Source organism: Hypanus sabinus, chromosome 1 (genome assembly GCF_030144855.1).
Source record: "Hypanus sabinus isolate sHypSab1 chromosome 1, sHypSab1.hap1, whole genome shotgun sequence".
Lineage (NCBI taxonomy): Eukaryota > Metazoa > Chordata > Chondrichthyes > Myliobatiformes > Dasyatidae > Hypanus > Hypanus sabinus.
Window position 1 is genome coordinate 6,288,982 of NC_082706.1, and position 21,076 is coordinate 6,310,057.

The window sequence follows — 21,076 nt, forward strand, 5'->3', positions numbered from 1 at the left end:
TGACTCAATATCATTTCATATTGCCAAAACATATCATTTCCTTGCGGCTCGGTGGTTGGGGACCACTTGTGTAAGTGACGCTAGGTCAGGGGTTCCCAGCTTTTTTATGCCATACACCAACACCATTAAGCAAGGGGTCCATGGACCCCAGGTTGGGAATCCCTGCTCTGAGTGGAGGAGTATGTGAACATAAGGGGACTCTAGGCAAGAGGAAATCTTCTAGGTAGCAGCAGGATACATGAAAACACAAGACAGTGACTCTGTCAGTGTAGAAATCAGGTCTGGAGTGCAAGTGTAAAGTGGCAGTGCATGGGACTGATGAAGGAGGCTGAGGGGCTGTGGCGAGGAGTGGCGGAAGCAGATATAGCGGTGGAGGGGTGGGTTAATGGTCCATCCCCAAGATAAAAATTGCTCTGTCACTAGAAATCCTGCAGATACTGGAAATTCAAAGCAACTACACACAACTTGCTGGAGGAGCACAACAGGTCTGGAGATTATCTATGGAAATAAAAGGAAAGGAGAAAACTGAATAAAATGGTGGGGTTGGGAAAGAGGATAGCTAGCTTGTGGGTAGTGGGTAGGAAAGGTAAAGGGTTGGAGAAGAAATCTTATAGGGGAGGAGAGTGGACCATGGGAGTAAGGGAAGGAGGAGGGGCACCAAGTGGGAAGTGATAGGTAGGTAAGAAGTAATAAGGGGCCAGAGTGGGGAATAGAAGAATAGGGGAGGGGGAGGGATTTTTTTTTAATTGAAAGGTGAAATAGATATTCAAGCTAGCAGGTTGGAGGCTACCCAGATGGAATATATGGTGCTTCTCCTCCACTCTGAGGGTGGCCTTGTCATGGCAATAAGAGCAGGCCATGGACCAACTTGTCAGAACAGGAATCAGAATTAAAATGTTTGGCCACCGGGAGGTTCTGCCTTCGGCAGATGGAGCAGAAGTGTTCAATGAAATGGTCCCCCAATTTGCAATGTGTCTCACCGATGTAGAGGAGGCCACAATAGAGCAGCCCTGCAGATTTGCAGGTGAAGTGTTGCCTCACCTGGAAGGACTACTTGTGGCTCTAAATGGAGGTGAATGGACAAGTGTAGCACTTTGGCCGCTTTCAGGGTTAAGTGTGGGAAGGGAAATTAGTGCAGACGGATGAATGGACAAGAGAATCACAGGGAGGGAGTGATTCCTGCAGAAAGGGGAGAGTTGGGGGGAAGTTAAAGATATTTTTAGTTCTAGGATCCCTCTGGAGATGGCAAAAGTTGCAGAGAATGATCCTCAGTTACCTTCCTATTAAATGTCTATCCAAACATAGTGCTTTACAGTCCTCTATCATGGAATGTCTGGACAGCAAATTTAATTGAAATTGTCTGAGGTGAGCCTCTGTCTCTTGTTTACAAATGAGATCACTTTGCAAAGCATTAACTCACCAACGCTGTGTAGCCTGACAGATCAGGTGAATTGGGATCAGTTCCCTTCTCCAGAAAACTCTGCACCTTGCTGAATTCACCATTACAGGCAGCTGACCAGATGCCTGCATAGAGGAAGAGGGGAAGTTAAGTCAAAACAATTCACCAGTTATTTATCCAATAGAACTACAGTAACTCCATATAACTACCATTTTTTTCAGTTACTTCCTACCCAAATACAGATAATTTACAAATACATGACCTATTGAGTTCCTCCGGCATTTTGTGTGTGTTACTCTGGATTTGCAGCATCTACAGAATCTCATGTTTATGACCAGTACTCAAGTGATGCATCTCAAACAATTAGGTTCATTTAGAAACATAGAAAATAGGTGCAGGAGTACGTCATTCGGCCCTTCGAGCCTGCACCGCCATTCAGTATGATCATGGCTGATCATCCAACTCAGAACCCTGTACCTGCTTTCTCTCCATACCCCCTGATCCCTTTAGCCACAAGGGCCATATCTAACTTCCCCTTAAATATAGCCAATGAACCGGCCTCAACTGTTTCCTGTGGCAGAGAATTCCAGATTCACCATTCTCTGTGTGAAGAAGTTTTTCCTCATCTCAGTCCTAAAAGGCTTCCCCTTTATCCTTAAACCATGACCCCTTGTTCTGGACTTCCCCAACATCGGAAACAATCTTCCTGCATCTAGCCTGTCCAATCCCTTTAGAATTTTATACATTTCAATAAGATCCCCCCTCAATCTTCTAAATTCCAGTGAGTATAAGCCTAGTCGATCCAGTCTTTCTTCATATGAAAGTCCTGCCATCCCAGGAATCAATCTGGTGAACCTTCTCTGTACTCCCTCTATGGCAAGAATGTCTTTCCTCAGATTAGGGGACCAAAACTGCACACAATATTCTAGGTGTGGTCTCACCAAGGCCTTGTACAACTGCAGTCCCTCACAGTCCCACAGTTCTACTGCTTCCACGTTGGATTGCTGTTTCTGAAATGGCTGATATGACCAATGGACTCTACAAGAAACAGAGCTATAGACGCTCAAAAGGGTTGGCGGGTGGTCTGCGATGTGTTGCACCTCTTTCACCATTTACAGACAGCTTTTGTTTGCTTCTATTGTAGCTCTGTCATGGCCACTAGTCTCCTCACCACTGAGGATATCTTCATCATGCGATGCATCAAAAAAGGCAGCATTCATCATGAAGGACCCTTACCATCCAGGACGTGCAACTCTCTCATAAGACTTGTTGGTAAATATAAAGTAGAAAGATGTGATCATTTAGGTGTTTGTCAGACCTCTGTTTTACCAATGCCAATTATTGTCCTACGTACACTGTCTAGTATGAAAGGATCAGAAAACATGACAAAGCATTGTAAACTCAGCCAGCTCCATCATGGCCACTAGCCTCCCCATCATCGAGGCTATCTTCAAAGGGGATGCCTCAAAAAGGGAGCATCCATCATTAAGAATCCTAATTGCCCAGGCCATGCCATCTTCTCACTACTACCACCAGGGAGAAGGTATGAGAGCCCAAAGACACCTACTCAATGCTTTAGGAACAGTTTATTTCCCTCTACCATCAGATTTCTGAAGAGTCCACGAACACCACCTCACTACTTTGCTTTTGTTTGGCATAATTTATTTAATATTTCTTACTGGAACATAGTATTTTTATATATTACACTGTACTGCTGCCACAAAATAACAAACCATGACATATTGTATGTTTCAGATTTGGATTCAAGGTTCTTGGTGTCATTCTGAATGCACCTTCTCCACCTTGAGCAACTGTGGACCAGGAATTCCCAAGAATCTGTAAGATGCTTCATTTTCTCAAGGAGGCCTTGAACATATGCATGAATCCATTCCTCTGTCTGCCTGGTAATCCCTTACCAGGAAAGAATTTAAAACATTCATTTTGAAGTTTAATGCCAGGCATACAAGCAGCTTGGCCCACCCAACATATAAATCAGAGACTCAATAGCAAAAACATTGATTTCAAGAGTATGCAACTATTGCTTTACTTAATCTTCCCATGAATTTGGACAGCATCGATGGATTCTCTAGAGCTTCAAGGTGCCTGTTGTTGGTAGTTCAGATGTTAGAAGCATATAGGAGGGTAAGATCATCACCAGTAAACCATGAGCTATGGCTCCTGGGTTTAAGGTTTTCCCTCCCTGTAGGTGATGTGAAATTAATTACATATACATAAAAAAATACAAATTCCTTCTTCTGCAGCCCTTAACCTTTCCTCACACACCTGGCATTACCTATCACCTTCCAGCAATCATCCTTCCCCTCCTCCCACCTTTTTATTCCTGAATCTTCCCCCTTACTTCCCCGTCCCGAAGAAGGGTCTTGGCCCAAAACGTCGACTGTTTATTCGTTTCCATGGATGCTGCCTAACCTGCTGAGTTCTTCCAACATTTTGTGTGTGTTGCAGTGAAATTTGTGTTTAAAACCAACATTTCAGGTGATGTGCTGGGGCACAGCCTGCAAGTATCCCCACCACACTCCAGTGCCAACGTAGCATGCCCATAATGTTCGGCAGAACAACAGAAGCAGCAAAAACAACTTAAAGAATGACAACGGCAAAAGAAGCCCCTCTCCCACCCTCACACACACAGGCCTCCATCCCCAGGACAGGACATCTCTGGGTCTCCAGCCCTTGGCCCCAGACTCTCAGATGTCAGACCTCTACCCCCAGACTCACCTTTGCTGAGAGGCACATTCTGAGGTACCACACATTAAAATGGTATAGAAGATTCACGGTACATTTATTAGCAAGGTATGTATGCAGTATACAACTCTGAGATTAATCTCTTCTAGACATCAATGAAACAAAGAAAACCATGAAAGCTATTCAGAGAAACATCAACACCCCCAGCCACGCACAAAAAAATCATGCAAACAGCAACAAGAACATCAACCACCCTTCCACTGAATAGATACCTATTCAATCAACCAAGCTGTGTCCACTCTACCAATACAACAAAATCTAGGCTGATATATTCTTTATTTAGTAGTTGTGGGGGATGTGATTCTTGGACTTCTTTATTTTCAGCTCTTGCTGCTTTTTAAGGGTGGATATAAAAGATTGCAAAGCTCTGTTAAATGAGATGGAGGGACATCTCTGCTACCCTGACCAATACCCCTCAAAGTAACATTGCCACAAGAAAGCAGCATCCACCAACAAGGACCCCCACCATCCAGGCATGCTCTCTTCTTGCTGCTACCATCAGAAAGATAGTACAGGAGCCCTAGATCCCACACCACCAGGCTCAGAACATTATTATCCTTCAACCATCAGGCTCCTGAACCAGCATGGATAACTTCACCAACTTCATCTCTGAAATTATTTCATAACATATGGACTCACATTTAATGACTCTACAACTCATTTTCTCTATATTCTTATTAATTTATTATTAGGGTTTTTGTCTTCTTATACGCATTGGTTGTTTTTCCATCTTTATGTAGCTTTTCATTGATTCTATTGTGTTTCTTTGCATTATATGTGAATGCCCACAAGAAAATGAATGGTGTACATTGATAATAGATTTACTGTGAAAGTACTTTGAGTACAACACTGCCCATGAAAAACAGAAGCATAGTAGTTAGCACAACGGTTTACAGTACAAGCAACCTGGTTTCAATTCATGCTGCTACCTGCAAAAGTTTGTACGTTCTTCCCATGACCATGTTGGTTTCCTCCAGGTGCTTTGGTTTCTTCCCTCATTCCAAAGATGTACAGGTTGGTCATTGTAAATTCTACAGTGATTAGGCCAGGATTAAATTGGGGATGTGGCTCAAAGGACCAAAAGGGCCTATTCTGTACTGTATCTCAATAAAGAAATTAATAATAATGATGACAACACTGGGACATTCTGTGAATGACAAAATAAAAGTGAAATTTTACCTTTGATTCAATGTGAATTTGTAGGAATGTAGATAAGTTTTCCACTGAAGAAATTTTGAGAAGAAACCATCATGCCAGTACACTGGATACATCAAGGTACAAGAACAAGATAAGACACCTAGCTGAGTGTTGCCACAAGAAACTCTCACTCAATGTCAGTAAAACAAAACTCTTGTTTGTTGACTTCAGGAAGGGGAAGGAGGACAAAAATATGCTGGTCTACATTGGGGGAAATCAGCAGTACAGAGTTAATAGCTTTAAATTCCTGGGCATTAAAGGGTCAAAGGTGTATTTCATTATCAAAGTATGCAGAACACAACTCTGACATTCATCTTCTCCAGATAACCATGAAATACAGAAAACCATGGAGTCGTTAAAAGAAGACATCAATCCCCACGCATGAATAAGAAAAAGAAACAAAACTCACAATCCCCAACCCCTCCCTTACACCAAAACTAACAGATCACCCACCTGGACATGGCAGCTAAAACATCAAACCCCTAATCTCCAAGCCCCTCCCATGTAAAAAAGCAATGACAATAATATCAAACCCCTAACTCCTCTCTTATACACAAAAATCTAACAGATCGCTCATGTAAAAAAAAACAAGAACATCAGACCCCAAATGCCCAACCCCTTCCTCACTCAAAAATTAACATATCGCCCACCCATTAATGAATCAGGTTTATTATTACTGTAATATGTCGTGAAATTTGTTAACTTAGCAGCAGTTCAATACAATACATAATATACAAGAAAAAAATAATAAATATATCAATTACAGTATATGTATATTGAATAGATCAAAAATCATGCAAAAAGAAACAAATAATATATATTAAAAAAGTGAGGTAGTATTCAAGGGTTCAATGTCCATTTAGGAATTGGATGACAGAGGAGAAGAAGCTGTTCCTGAATCGCTGAATGTGTGCCTTCAAGCTTATGTACCTATCTCAAGGGTCGGCAACCCGCGGCTCCAGAGCCGCACGCAGCTCTTTGATCTCTGTGCTGCGGCTCCCCGTAGTTTGTTAGTTTTTGAAATGTAATTCAAAATTTGAAGATTATGGTGATCTTATACAATCTAAAAACGTTGTGGAGACCCCATTTCCTGGCACATCCGAACCGGCTCACAATTAGCCACCGTTCTGGCTAAGGGAGATAGCCTACGGGGGTTTGTGAGTACGTGTCTTTTGGAGCATCCGCGCCCACGGGGACGGGTTGAGGGAGGCTTTAAATCAAGGCTGTTTAGTTCGAATAAAGTTAACTTTGACTGCAGTGTCTTTATTTTAGCGCTGCGTGTAGTGCTACACCACTACAACGTGTTTTTTATCGCTATTAATATACATCACCACTGCCAATGCCTGACACCCGCCAGTGCGCGCTTTCAATTCTTCGATCCAAGCTAGGCTACCTATGGAGTAACCTTCAACCCAACGTCTTTTTTTCGGAGTTCAAAATGTTTTTGTTGCATGCAGAAATGTAATTTCGTTTTCTCTGCAGGAGTTCATCAATTTCATAAATGCAACACATTATAGTTTGTTTATACATAGCATAAAGGCAAAAAAAAACATTGTATGCAGTGTTATTTCATTTTAAATGTCAAACGGGTTTTGTGGCTCCCAGTGTTTTCTTTTCTGTGGGAAATGGGTCCATATTGGCTCTTTCAGTGGTAAACGTTGCCGACCCCTGTCCTATCTGATGGTAACAGTGAGAAAAGGGCATGCCCTGGCTGCAAGAGGTCCTTAATAATCCCTTTATGAAACACCACTCCTTGAAGATGTCCTGGGTACTTTGTAGACTAGTACCCAAGATAGAGCCGACTAAATTTACAAACCTCTGCAGCTTCTTTTAGTCCTGTGCTGTAGCCCCCCCCCCCCCCATACCAGACAGTGAAGCAGCCTGTCAGAATGCTCTCCATGGTACATCTATAAAAGTTTTTGAGTGTATTTGTTGACATACCAAATCTCTTCAAACTTCTAATAAAAGTATAGCCGCTGTCTTCCCTTCTTTATAGCTGTATCGATATGTTGGGACCAGGTTAGATCCTCAGAGATCTTGACACCCAGGAACTTGAAACTGCTCACTCTCTCCACTTCTGATCCCTCTATATGCAGCAAGAAACATTGGCTGGCTCAACCTAGGCCCGGCACAAAGGAAGGTGCCTTTACTTTTTTTTGCATGGTTCAGCTTGTCACCAAACACTTTGACAACCACACTGCATCACTAAATTAGAGAAAAAAAGAACTTTCTACAGATGTACTATTTATTTATTTGATTTAAAGATACAGTATAGGAACAGGCTTTTCAGGCCCAATGAGCCTGTGCTACCCAATTACGTCCATGTGACCAATCAATCTACTGACCCAGATGCTTTGGAATGGGTGAGGAAACCCAAGCTGACATGGGGAGAAAGTACAAACACATTACAGATGGGCAGAATTGAGTCTGGGTCACTGGTATTAGCGGTACACTAATGTGCCACTCTGTTGAAAGTTTCCTGGCTGGTTGCATCATGGTTTGGTACGGCAATTCGAATGCACAGGAACATCAGAAACTACAGAGAGTCGTGGACGCTGCCTAATACACTACAAGCTCATCAATTCCCAATGGGGTAGAATCATGGGACATGAGGTACAGAAGCCGGAAGTCATAAGGTTCAATAACAGCTTTCCTTTTACCATTTGGTCTTGAACCAGCTGCACAACCTTAATCACTACAGTTTGGCAACTAAAAATACTAGAGATTCTGCAGATGCTGAACATCTTGAGCAACCCACACAAAATGCTGGAGAAACTCAGCAAAGTAGGCAATATCTAAAGAGGGGGATAAATAGTCAACATTTTAGGCCAGGGCCCCTGAGGCTGCTTGACTTGCTGCGTTCCTCCAGCATTTTGTATGTATTGAGCTAAACTATGACCACTTTGCATTAAAACATTTTTTGTTCTATTTGTGTTCTTTCTTGTAAAAATTGTGTATATAATTAGTTTTTCTCATGAATGCTGTTTATACAAGCCTGTGACACTGCTGCGAGTAAGTTTTTCCATTGCACCCATACATAGATGTACTCATGCATAAGACAATAAACTCAACTTTGACTTTAGACCATCCTAGAAGAAAAACCGAAATGCTGTTCTACCTCTGTCAAAATCCATTTCCTCTAATGTCTGATGTACACTTCTGGGGATCGAGGAGTCAATGGAACAGCAGGTGCAATCCAAACTATGGTGAGCTGATGCCATAGTTCTTGCTGAAAGTAGGAGCTGTGGCCCATAGACCAGTAAATCCCAGCTACAAGAGGAAAAAGTGAATACATTTAACAAGTTGTTAACGGAATTAATTAAAATTCACAAGTTTGATCTCTTCCTCCTTCATCTCAGCTGGTTTGCCTTAGACCATAAGACACAGAAACAGAATTGGGCTAGTTGACCCATCAAATCTGCTTTGCTATTCCATCATGGCTGATTTATTTTCTCTCTCTGCCACTTTCTCCTGCTTCTCCCTGTAATTTTTAACGTCCTTATTAATCAAGTACAATATCTGCTTTAAATATACCCAGTGCCTTGGTCTTCACAGCTGTCTGACAGTGAATTCCACAGATTCACCACCCTCTGGCTAAAGAAATTCCTCATCTCTGTTCTAAAGGGACATGCTTGTATTTTGAGGCTGTACCTATTTAATGCATTGTTTTCCCGCTATCACAGCAAAGATTAAACAACATTTTTTGTTCTTTGCATTATCTAATTTTACACTTTGTTATTCACTCTAACCATAGCACCTAGATAGCATTCTGCAGTTAGGCTTCTAGCTCTTTGTGAGGCAAGATGTTTACAGTGATCTGTCTCTCACACACAGTGGAGGAATTAGTGTCCTTCAAAATGTTGAAGCAGCAGTCGTAATATATTTGCGAACAAACTTGTTGGCCTCAAAAAACCTTCCAGCTTTGAGAATTGATTTGGAGTTGTAACTCAACTTGACAACTGGAGTACCTGCTGTTAGTAACTATGGATTACAATCGGCTGCAGGTCCCGCTATCACCTCTCTGAGATAATGGTGACGATAATGGAACTCAGTGCCAAAGAACCAGAAGGAAATAGCAGGAATACACTTACAGGAACGTTGAGCAAGTTCATGAGTGGGAAAGGAATTTAATGTATGCTGAGGACAAAAGGCAAGTCTATGTGGAATTAAAATAATCACGGATCGGTTTCTAGAATTATATAAAGCAATTTATTTCTATAATAGACCAATCGGCCCAACTAACCAATTCTGCTGAACTCCGCTCTCCAATCCTTTAACTCCTACATCTTAAGCTACCCTTTAAATCTATCCGTAATTATGCCCCGTAGAATTGAGTTCTAAATCTCTCTGGGTAAAGATATTTATAATGAATTCCCCAGTTTGATTTTTCGATGACAGTTGTGCTATCCCCCTAAACTGGAGGACAGCTGTTTACTGGGCACTTCACGCCGTAAATGCAGGCCTCGCAGCTAGATCTCGTCCACAATTGGTCAGCATGGCTCGTTCATACAACACACACAAAATGCTGGAGAAGGCACACGAGTGAATCTGCAGATGCTGGAAATAAATAAAAACACAAAATGCTGGCAGAACTCAGCAGGCCAGACAGCATCTATGGGAGGAGGCAGTGACGACGTTTCGGGCCGAAACCCCTCATTAGGAGTCATGCTGGAGAAACCCAAGCAGCACCTATGTTAAAGAATAAACAGTCGACGTACAGGAAAAGATGAGGTCCTGATGAAGGCTCTCGTCCGAATCTCGACTGTACTCCTTCCCGTAGACGCTGCCTGGCCTGCTGAGTTCCTCCAGCACTTTGTCTGTGTTGCTTGCATTTCCAGTACGTGCACAGTTTCTCCTGTTTGTGATGGCTCGTTCAAACCTCGCGCCAACATTTTTCGCCAGACTTTAATGTGTCTGGTGTCCTGCATTCTGTCGGGTAAACTCATCCAGAGGTTGTCATATCATTGCGGGGAATACCAAACAAGCTACCGATGGTGGTTGTAATTCCACGATTCCCTTGGTCTTCGATAGTCTGCCAAATCCGGACTTTAAATGTTCCTTTCCACAGGTACTTCCTGATTCATAGAGTTCTCAAATTTTCAAAGCATTTTCAAATTTAAGAAACTATTTGGACACCATTTTTAAAAAGGCTGCGTCAATGCAAGGACCTCCAGTTTGAGACTCTAGGTCTTGTGGAGTTCACGAACTTGGGATCAAAGTTACTTGGCGCTACAACACCAAGTTTCATAAAATGATAACCTTAACCACGAAGTGGCCCGTTGTCCAAGTCCTGTAAGCGTTATAAAATCGAGATCCGGCCTACTGAATATGGCCGCCAAAGCAGTGTGCACTTACAGACAAACCCCGGCGAAGCAACACTTCCTATAGCACCATCGTCGGAATAACAGCAGTCTGAACTCCGACCATTTCAACGTGCAAACATCTCCGTTTTACTCACCTCTTACAAATCAAAGGAATCCGACATGACTCGCTGAAAAGATACAACCAAATCCGCAGCCAATCAGAGCGGTGGGGCGGGGCCTAAATTGAAGAGTTTAAAAACCGGGCGAGCTGGGGCGAATTGGAATTCCTCATCGGCTACCGGTGCCCGATTGCCTGTTTCTAACCACATTCACGAATAATTACTTTGATTAAATCGATCTTCAGACTACGGGTTGTATTGCGGTGTCCCTTCACGAATCTCAAACAATGTTCAACGCCACATTATTCTCCTCTCGAAACGCTGAGGGTTTTAAAATCGGGCACAGTGCCAGTACCTCTGTGCACTATGTAATGCTTCCCAGACTCAGTTATATTGTTAGGCCAATATAATTTCTTCTGAGATCAAAGCCGTGCGATGAGTAGGTTAAAAGGTCTGTACCGTGCTGTTATGTTTTATGACTTTTCTCATTTCTGGTCGTCTTGACTGGTTGAAGTCCTGGGAAGAGGTGGAATGTGTTTCCACAGCCCATTCAAGGTTCAAAGTAAATTTATTTTCTCCTTACATTACCCCGATATTCATTTTCTTGTGGGCATTCACAGTAAAACAAAGGAATACAATAGAGTCGATGAAAAACTACAAAGCCTGACAATTTGCAAAAGAGGACAAACTGAGCAAATACCCAAAATTATAAGTAAATATTGTGAGCTTGAATTGTAGAGTCCTTGAAAGTGAGTCTATAGGTTGTGGAACCAGTTCAGAGTTGAGGTGAGTGAAGTTATCCACACTGGTTCAGAGCCTTATGATTAAAGGGTAAAAACTGTTCCTGAACGCGGTGGACCTGACACCCCTGTGCTTCTTTCCCGATGGCAGCAGTGAGAAGAGAGCATGTCTTGGATGGTCGGGGCGCTTGATGGATGGGTGCTGCATTCCTGTGGCAGTGCTCCGTGTACATGTGCTTTCGCTGTGATGGACTTACATATCATAAGAGGTGCCAGGTGGTGACGCTGCGCTCTGTTCTACATGGCACTGAAGACGAAATGTTGCTGTCTAGTCCTTTTTACAGGTGGTGCACCATCAATAACTCTCCGAGACGTGAGGCGAGAGATATAGGCTTTTATTAGCTGGAACAGACCACCACACAACATCCTGGAGACGGAGGGGGGAGCAGTGCCTCCAATCGCCTTTATCCAGGGGTCTGTGGGAGGAGCCACAGGAGCAGTCAGCAGAGGGGCGCGTCCAGACAGGTATATGTAGTTCACCACAGCAGGTCACAATCCAAATATATTATGAAGGCAGCAGACTATGAGTTGTTTTGTTTTAAGAAAAAGGAAATTAAAATTCTTACAAAACACAAAACGCTGGCAGAACTCAGCAGGCCAGACAGCATCTATGAGGGGAGGTAGTGACGACGTTTCGGGCCAAAACCCCTCATCAGGAGTGAAGTAACATGGGATGGTCGAGGGAGGATAAGAAGTGGGGGGAGGGATGAAGTAGAGAGCTGGGAAGTGATAGGCCAGAGGTAAATGGGCTGGGGGAAGGTGGAGAATTATGGGAAATATAAGAGAAATATAAGAGATTATAGTGAGGGGGGAAAAAGAGGAAGGAAGAGAACCAGACTAAAATTATAGATAGGGATGGGGTAAGGGGGGGCAGGGGTATCAATGGAGAACATGGGATGGTCGAGGGGGGGTAAGAAGTGGGTACCCCTGCCCCCCCTTACCCCATCCCTATCTATAATTTTAGTCTGGTTCTCTTTCCCTCTCTCTTTTCCCCCCTCACTACAATCTCCCCCCAGCCCTACCTTCCTTTCTCTTTTATTTCCCATAATTCTCCACCTTCCCCCCCCCCAGCCCATCACTTCCCAGCTCCCCACTTCTTATCCCCCCTCGACCATCCCATGTTACTTCCCTCCTGATGAAGGGTTTCAGCCCGAAACGTCGTCACTACCTCCTCCCATAGATGCTGTCTGGCCTGCTGAGTTCTGCCAGCATTTTGTGTTTTTGTTTTTATTTCCAGCATCTGCAGATTCACTCGTGTTGAAATTAAAATACTTGATCACTTAAGGAAATCGCCACCAAATTCTCTCAATTTACTTTGTTTTTGAGATACAGCGTGGAGTAGGCCCTTCTGCCCTTCATGACACATTGTCCTGCAACCTCTGATTTAACCCTAGTCTAATCACAGGACAATTTACAATGACCAATTAACCTTGCTGGTACGTCTTTGAGGTGTGGGAGGAAACCAGAGCAGCCGGAGGGAACTCATTGTCATCCAACTGTTACAAAAAGAAACGAAATTACAAATGTCCTTAAACAAAGGAAACCTGACATTTTTACAGATAGAACACTGACGTTGCTCTGAATTGAAACAACAGTTTTATTCAGCTGTTACAATCAAGGCCTTTTCCCATCGTGTTGCAGATGCAGATAAAGATAGACAAGAAGTGTCAGGTACAGCCCATCTTGAGAATTTATTGCTCATGTTCTCTTCTTGCAGTCCTGTGATGACAAACCTGATTCATTTCAGCTTTTTAAGGTGAGAAGGTTTTTTTTAAAAACGCAGAGTTGTGAGTGTCTGGAATGCATTCCAAGGGGTGATAGCAGAGGCAACACAATTTAAGAGGCTCTTCGACAGACACATGGAAGTGTTTATAATGAAAGGATATGAACATTGTGTAAGTAAAAAAGATTAGTTAGGCATGTAATCTTAGTTTGGCATTTTATTGTGGATCAAGTGACTTGTTCCTGTATTGTACTGTTTTGTGTTCTATTCAATAATTATCTTTCCTCCTAACATTACAACTGGAAGATTGAGTGAAAGTGGTGCCTCAGAAAGTCAAGAGGAAATGGTTGGGCTTTTATTGTTTGAGGTTATTCATTTACATTTATGGTACATAATTATACTGGACAACAATTTTTTTTTTGAAAAAAAATTTTTTGAAGAATTTTTTCTGGATTTTTTTTGTTTACAATTGTCACACCTCATTCTCAGGTGTGGGTAAGCGTATATGACTAGGGTCACCAGTTGAAAAAAAACAACAGCACATTAGTGCAAGAGGTTTTATTTAGTGCCAGGTTAAAAAAAGGCAAAAGCTGTGAAGAAAAAAAATTACAAATAGACAAATGAAAACAAACATACAAAAATTTACAAATATACAAAGGCTTTCTGTACGCCCCACTTTGTCATTAATTTTCCAATATAACTGTCCTCCAACCTCTGCACCCCTCAACAAAGCCAACTAAGGCCTGTTCCCACTAACCCAGGCATTATTTTCGGATGCCCCAAACTGTCCCTCAGGTCTTTTGGGGCCGTCTGGTTGTTTACAAACCAATGTAACGGTATGAGTGAAAATAAATTAAACTGTTCGGTATGCCGGTGTCCAGAATCCTTATTTTTATGAGTTATAAACCAGCAAAGCATATTAACTGAAGGGATTGTTTTGATTAGCCAAGCCAAGCCAGTGATTGTTTTACGGTTGGTGTGTGTAAATGGTAAACTCCCAAGAACTGCAGAACGGGAGGGCAAAGTGTGTGAACTACTGGGAAAACTAGACCAAGGATAGAACGAGGAGGAATGACTAAGGGGCAAGGTTAGCAGGAGAATTAGCATTGCCAACCTGTTCTGTCACAATGATAGACCACTTGAAGCTGAATACAAATATAATTTCAGACTACTTGTATCACATAGGAATTGGAGAAACAGGAAGTTAACTATTATTGAATATAATCCTTTTAATTGCATGGCGGTGCCGATGCTTTGAACTAGGCTAAGAATGTTTTGTTAATGATTTTCACTTGGACTCAGTGCCTGAAGCTTCTTGCTTACGTGTCCAACAATAATCAGCCAGATTTGATGGATTCCAGTTGTCCTGACACCGTTTCTCCATGACGGCAATGTTCTGGTGAAACCTGTAACCATGCTCATCACTAACAAGGCCAGGATTTGCAGGGAAGAAGTCTAACTGGGAATGCAGAAAATGACACTCTAGTTGCACATCATGGTTTTGTATGCTTGAAGCATGTTGTTGATCGGCAGCACGTAGTTTGGTGTTCTGTAGTTGCCAAGAAAATTTTCAACAACATCCTTGAATGCCTTCCATGTGATTTTCTCCAGTCCTACCAGAACTTAATCAAATTGATGCCCTGTTTGATTTGTGGACCAACTAAAATCCATTCCTTAACCTTGGCATCAATTACTCTGACTTGAATTATGAATTGAAATAACAAATAAAGGAGATTTCAAAAAACTGGCGTGTGCTGGGGAAATTTCATGGTGATTTTCATGATTAGCAGCCCAAGATCCATGACACATCCAGAAGTATTCAGAAAGCAAAATCTTTGTTGTGCAGTGTAATCATCAGACCATGCGTGAATGTTGCCTAAAGATGAATGTTATTTGTCATATATACAGTGAAATCTGTTGTGCTTCAATGACCAGCACATTCTGCTCACAAGTGTTCCCATTCTTCTGGTTCCAACACAATACACCCACCACTAACCCTTGGAACGTGGGAGGAAACCAGAGCACCTGGAGGAAACCCGTGCAGTCACAGGGAGAACATATAACCTCATTACGGTGGCAGGAATTAATCCCTGGCTCTGTAAAGTGATTGCGCTAACCACTACACTACTGTGCCACCTCTAAAGTATGGAATGATTCACTGTACTCACTGTAGTTTGGGATCCTTTATCAACACTCCCAGGAATGGAACCGAATACTATACAAGCATTTGTAAATAGCAAGTGCCTGACTTAATTATGGCGGGGGCTGGTATTGATTGAACCACGGATGTCTTCCTGAGGAATTCCAACTAATGGCTTGGAGCTGCAGTAACAGGTCACTGGCAAAAACAAACCCTTTCCTTTCAAATTTTCCCTTTGATCAACTGATCCATATTTTATACTGTTAAGTCACATCTAACATGTACTTACACAACAAATTTACTTTGAACTTTGAAGAATGCAGAGATGTGAATTCCTTATAATGATCTTGCCATGGTGACCACAGAGGTGTCAGCTAACATCTCACCATAGGGTAGCATAGTAATTAGCACAACGCTTTACAGTACCAGTGACCTGGGTTCAATTGTCTGCAAGGAGTTTGTATGTTCTTTCGTTACTGCGTGGATTTCACCAGGGTGCTCTGGTTTCCATCCACAGTCCAACGACCTACCTGTTGGTAGGTTAATTAGTTGTTGTAAATTGTCCCATGATTACACTGCAGGATTGCTAGGTGTGTGGCTCAAAGCGCCGATTCTGCACGGTCTCTCTATAAATAAATAAATACATACATACATAAATAAATAAGCGGACAGGAGTGAGCTCACTCTACATTGTCAATTCTGCACTTAGTAGTATTTCTTTTCAGTCAGCAAAAAATAAATAAAATTACTTAGCAAACTACAAAATTGGGAGAATGCAAAGCCCTTTGCATTTTGAGGACACAATGATGGAAGACCAAAATACAATTCCTTATGTAGGTAGAATTTATTCCGAGCACTTCCCACAAAACTGTCAGTTTCAAAATCGCCAGGCAGGAATAAACCAATTAATGCTCTCTGTACATCCACATGGTTTTTTGAGGTACTGTATAACATGATCCATTAGAAATCTGGAAATCTGAAGTGATCCTGATAAAGTAGTGTCAACACAGTTAACTTTGCTCGGTCTTCCTGTGATCTGAACAATAGAACGGAGGAATTTAAATGCTTAAACTCCAAAGAGTTGTAATTGCTCTTATCAGCATGGGAACTTCTCTGACAGAACCGACTGCAGTACAGTATCTACTACACTCCAAAATATATTGACTGCCAAGCTCAAATTTGCAGGGTGACTTTGACAAAGCAATAGCTTTGGAAGCCTACTCAGACATTTGGGTAACAGAAAGCAAATACAGGCATTTTAGCTGCTGGCAAAAGGCACTCCCTTCTGGGTACCACTACGCCAAGCCAGTCTGGAACTTGAGTTGGTGGCAGTAAATGGGTCAGATTGTTGTACCATGTCTACTATACTGCCTCCTAGATTGTGTACTCTTAGTTTACAAGCAGCAGAGATCAGTGCTTCACCAAATCAGAATTGTATTTTAGGATCCCAATGCTCAAATCAGTGAAGCCTGGAACATCAGAATAAATCAGTGGTTTTAGGATTAGAATGTATGGAGGAACTTGTTGTCCAGTCCAGAAGAATCAAGAAATGTTGTAGTTGTATCAATTTAATGTAAAGTGCTAAATCTTGGGAAATGATAACACTCTCCCTAAACCAGGAGTGGAGATAGGGAGTACTTGAATTTATAATTTAGGGTCCCTTTTCAGTGCAATGTTGAGGAAGTGCTGCACTGTCACAGATAGTCTTCAGGGTAAGCTATTAAAAAGTGATTGTAGATAATTCCATGGCATTATTTTAAACAGCACACTAATTTACTTGTTTAAATCAGTTTTTAATCCCCTTACCAACATGATAAAACTAAGATTATCTGGTTATAATCTCATTGGTATTTGTGTGTCCTTGCAGTTCACAAAATGGCTGCTACAATGCCACACAAATCTAAGGTGTTTAAACTTTCAAAATACTTAATTGGCTTGAAAGCACTTTCAGATGTCCTGAGTTTGTGAACGGTTCTATATAAATTGCAAGCTTAAAAAATGCTGCATTTTAAAGGGTCCCACTATAGAATTAGTAGAAATGGCCATCTACCTTTTCCTATTAATTCTCTCCCCTGAGATAGAAGGTTGCAGGTTTGAGCTGCACTCTGGTATATAATCAAATGATCCTAGTTGACAATATACTGCAGTATGGAAGGGTAGTGTACACCTTTGAAATGAGACCACAGGTGCTTTACAAATGAATATACTAGATTCTGTATAAAGATTCAAAAGGCAGTAGATTGTCACGGTCAACAATCCAACCCTAACCACACAAAAAAACTGCAAATAGTTTCATTTGCAGTTAGTGGGACTTTGTTTTCCTGTTGAATAGCAGCTTCACTCAAAAAAAACGTGAGATATTCTGAGACATTCCAAAGACCCAACGATATAAACACAGAAATACTCAGTTCCCACTGTCTCCTGTTCACACAACAAACAGACCACTGACAGGAGATACTATAAATGATTTATCTTTTTAAAAAGTTACCAAAAAGTTGAAAATTCTTGTCTATTCAGTTCTGAAAGTAACATTTAGAAAGCTTCAAAGCAAAGCAAAAATCTGCAAACAGAATGACTTAAGATGCTGAAAATAATCAGCAAGTTGAAGCCTCTCTCTTGATTCGCCAGACCTGTGGAAAGGTAATTGAGTTCTCTTACCAGCAATGCTGCCTAACCTGTTGAGTATTTTCAGCTTTTATTTTACATTTTAGAAAGTGTACTCCTCTTTCCCTGACAGAAATGAATCACAGGTGTCAAATGGCTGTGAGGAAACAAATGTTTCTCCTCAGCTGTACGCTCTTGCAGTCTTGTCACCGTCCTAGTAAAAATGTCTTTGTGACAAATACGACAAATTTAAATAACAAATTCCCTACTTTTGTGAGATGAGATATACCTTTCTTTGGATCCTTGTCACAAGTATATATGCCACAAGCACATCTTAGAAAAATTAAGCCAAATACGAAGAACATGTTAAAATGACTACACAGTCTGTGTATATTGAGTCTCCCAGGCAATGAGCAAAATACAAATTCATATGCTCATGCAATGAATCTTTTAAATACTATGATGTATTTTCATACTCTATATTGTTGATACTTTGGGCTGAAATTGCATAGGATTAAATATGTCAAGCGGCTTACAACTCAGTCCATGAGTTTGCTACCCAGAGGTTCCAAATGAATGCAGTTTTGAGCCACACTCCAGGATCTTGCAGACTTTCTTTTGTGTCCCATTTGAATGCTGTGGTGGACTCTCTTTAATTCCTCTACCTGCACAGGTGGTATTAGTGAAGACCGCACGAAGCCCAGATTTCAGTGAATATTGACAGTGGCTAGGGAAGGACTGAGTTCAACAGTTTGTTCTGGGGAGGTTTGCTGCTCTCGATATTCAATATGTCCATTCCGGTGGTGACCGTACTCAAACTTAATCCTCATTTCTCCAATCTTTGATCGAGGCAAAATATCTGGAATCCATTCAATGATAAAAGGAGTGGGTTCTTTCTGGTCAGGGGACATGTTCCCTGGATGAGAACGAAAATTCAACAATGAATTTCACAAAAGGCATCATGATTCAAGACTCAAGATCATTTCAGTCATTCTTCAGCACATGAATGTAAAGAAGAATGAAACAGAAACACAGAAAACCTACAGCACAATACAGGCCTTTCGGCCCACAATGCTGTACTGAACATGTACTTACTTTAGAAATTACTTTGGGTTACCCATAGCCTTCTATTTTTCTAAGCTCCATGTACCTATCCAGGAGTCTCTAAACAATTCTAATGTACCCACCTCCACCACTGTCACCCGCAGCCCATTTCACGCACTCAACACTCTCTGTGTAAAAAAAAACTTACTCCCAACATCTCCTCTGTACCTACTTCCAAGCAACTTAAAGCAGTGCCATCCTGTGTTAGCCATTTCAACCCTGGGAAAAAGCCTCTGACTATCCACATGATCAATGCCTCTCATCATCTTCCTGTTCCTAACCTCCATCCACACAGACTCCATAGACAACCCCTCCATGACTTCTTCCTTCTCTGCAGCCATGACACTATCTCTGATTAGCAGTGCCACGTCCCCACCTCTTTTGCCTCCCTCCCTGTCCTTTCTGAAACATCAAAAGCCTGTCCCTGAGCCATCCAAGCTCTGTAACAGCCACAATATCATAGCTCCAAGTACTGATCCACGCTCTAAGGCTAAGCTCATCTGCTTTGTTCATAATACTCTTTGCATTAAAATAAACACATCTCAAACCATCTGAGAACATCCCTTCTCTATCACCTGCCTATCCTCCCTCTCACACTGTCTACAAGCTTTCTCGATTTGTGAGCTAACCGCCCCTTCCTCCGTCTCTTCATTTTGGTTCCTAACCCCCAGTAATTGATTCTTACTCCGGATACGATGCATTAAAAAAACATAATAAGCAAAAAAAATTCAATAAAAAACAAAAAAAGAAACCACAATAAAAATAAATACAAAAATCAATTCTTTAAAACAATGTATACGTAACTGTTGCTTTAAATTTCAATGATCTGCTCGCTGATGTATGACTGAGTTTAGCCAAAACTTGGTTTTATCCCAGGACATACATCAACGAAAAAGGCTTTAAATAATTCATGGTGTGCCCATCATACCCAGGGCTTATAATGTGTCACCCTGCTCTAGTTAACCTCGGTTTCAGTTAACCAAGAAGGTAGAGGTAATCTCAATGCATTTCTGGGTATCAATTATCTGTCTGTGCAGAACTTGCTGAGAGACTCCAGCACAGTTATTTTCCTTTGTCAAGATTGATGGAACTATTGATTTGGTACCTCAGGCATGCCCTCTGCCTCCCTGAAAAAATTTCACCCGCACTCTCCTTCTTACAATGAGAATTCCTATACAGTAGATCCCTTACATCCAAAATGCTGGAGGAACTCAGTAGGTCAAGCAGCTTAGCCCTGAAGGGTCTTGGCCCAAAACGTTGACTGTTCATTCCTCTCTATAGATACTGCCTGACCTGCTGTGTTCCTCCAGCATTCTGTGTGTGTTGCTCTGGAGTTCCAGGATCTGCAGGATGTTTATCTTTAGCTCCCTTTTAACATTAACTGCCACTTTTACCCATCCTTTGCCTCTCTATTCACTCTTTTATTTCACCATTTGATTTTCTGTAATCTTATTTGTGTAAATAACCAGCATCTGTCATATACAGAGAAAATTTACAAGAATGTTACCAGGTCTGGAGGACCTGAGTTATAAATAGGTTAGGACTTTATTCATTGAAACATAGAAGATTGAGAGAAGACTTGATGGTATACTAAACTGTGAGGGGTATAGATAGGGTGAATGCAGACTTTTTCCCACTCAGGTTGGGTGGACTACAACCAAAGATCATGGATTAAGGGTGAAAGATGAAATGTTTAAGGGTAACATGAAGGGAAACTTCTTCACTTAGAGGGTCAGGAGTGTGTGAAACGTACTGCCAGCACAAATGGTGTATGTGAGCTCAATTTCAACATTTAAAAGAAATTTGGGTAGGTACATGGACGGTAGGGGTATGGAAGGCTATGGTCCTGGTGCAGGTCAATGGAAGTAAGCAGTTTAACTGGTTTTGACATAGACTCGGTGGGCTAAAGGGCCTGTTTCTGTTC

General features: G+C 41.7%; 2 protein-coding genes across 10 annotated transcripts in view; both read right to left on the reverse strand.

Moving 5' to 3' along the window:
• ankrd39 (ankyrin repeat domain 39) overlaps window positions 1-11,940 on the reverse strand; it is a 29,081-nt gene extending 17,141 nt beyond the window's left edge. For 2 of the 6 annotated variants that reach the window (XR_009511000.1, XM_059963301.1), the window contains exons 1-3: window positions 10,818-10,950; window positions 8,478-8,629; window positions 1,421-1,524 (exon numbers count right to left, since the gene is read on the reverse strand). Coding sequence is in view for 5 of the 6 variants with exons in the window: in XM_059963301.1 (XP_059819284.1) it covers window positions 1,421-1,524; window positions 8,478-8,580 (207 nt within the window). In the remaining variant the exon portion in view is untranslated. The other 4 variants (XM_059963288.1, XM_059963296.1, XM_059963283.1 and 1 more) reach the window with 4 other exon arrangements.
• A 1,863-nt stretch (window positions 11,941-13,803) lies between these two features.
• The window catches only part of c1h2orf42 (chromosome 1 C2orf42 homolog), a 29,170-nt gene continuing 21,897 nt past the window's right edge, over window positions 13,804-21,076 (reverse strand). For all 4 annotated transcript variants that reach the window (XM_059963322.1, XM_059963330.1, XM_059963326.1 and 1 more), the window contains one exon: window positions 13,804-18,964. In XM_059963322.1, the coding sequence (XP_059819305.1) occupies window positions 18,756-18,964 (209 nt within the window). In that variant the 3' untranslated portion in view covers window positions 13,804-18,755. The remainder of the gene's footprint in view (window positions 18,965-21,076) is intronic.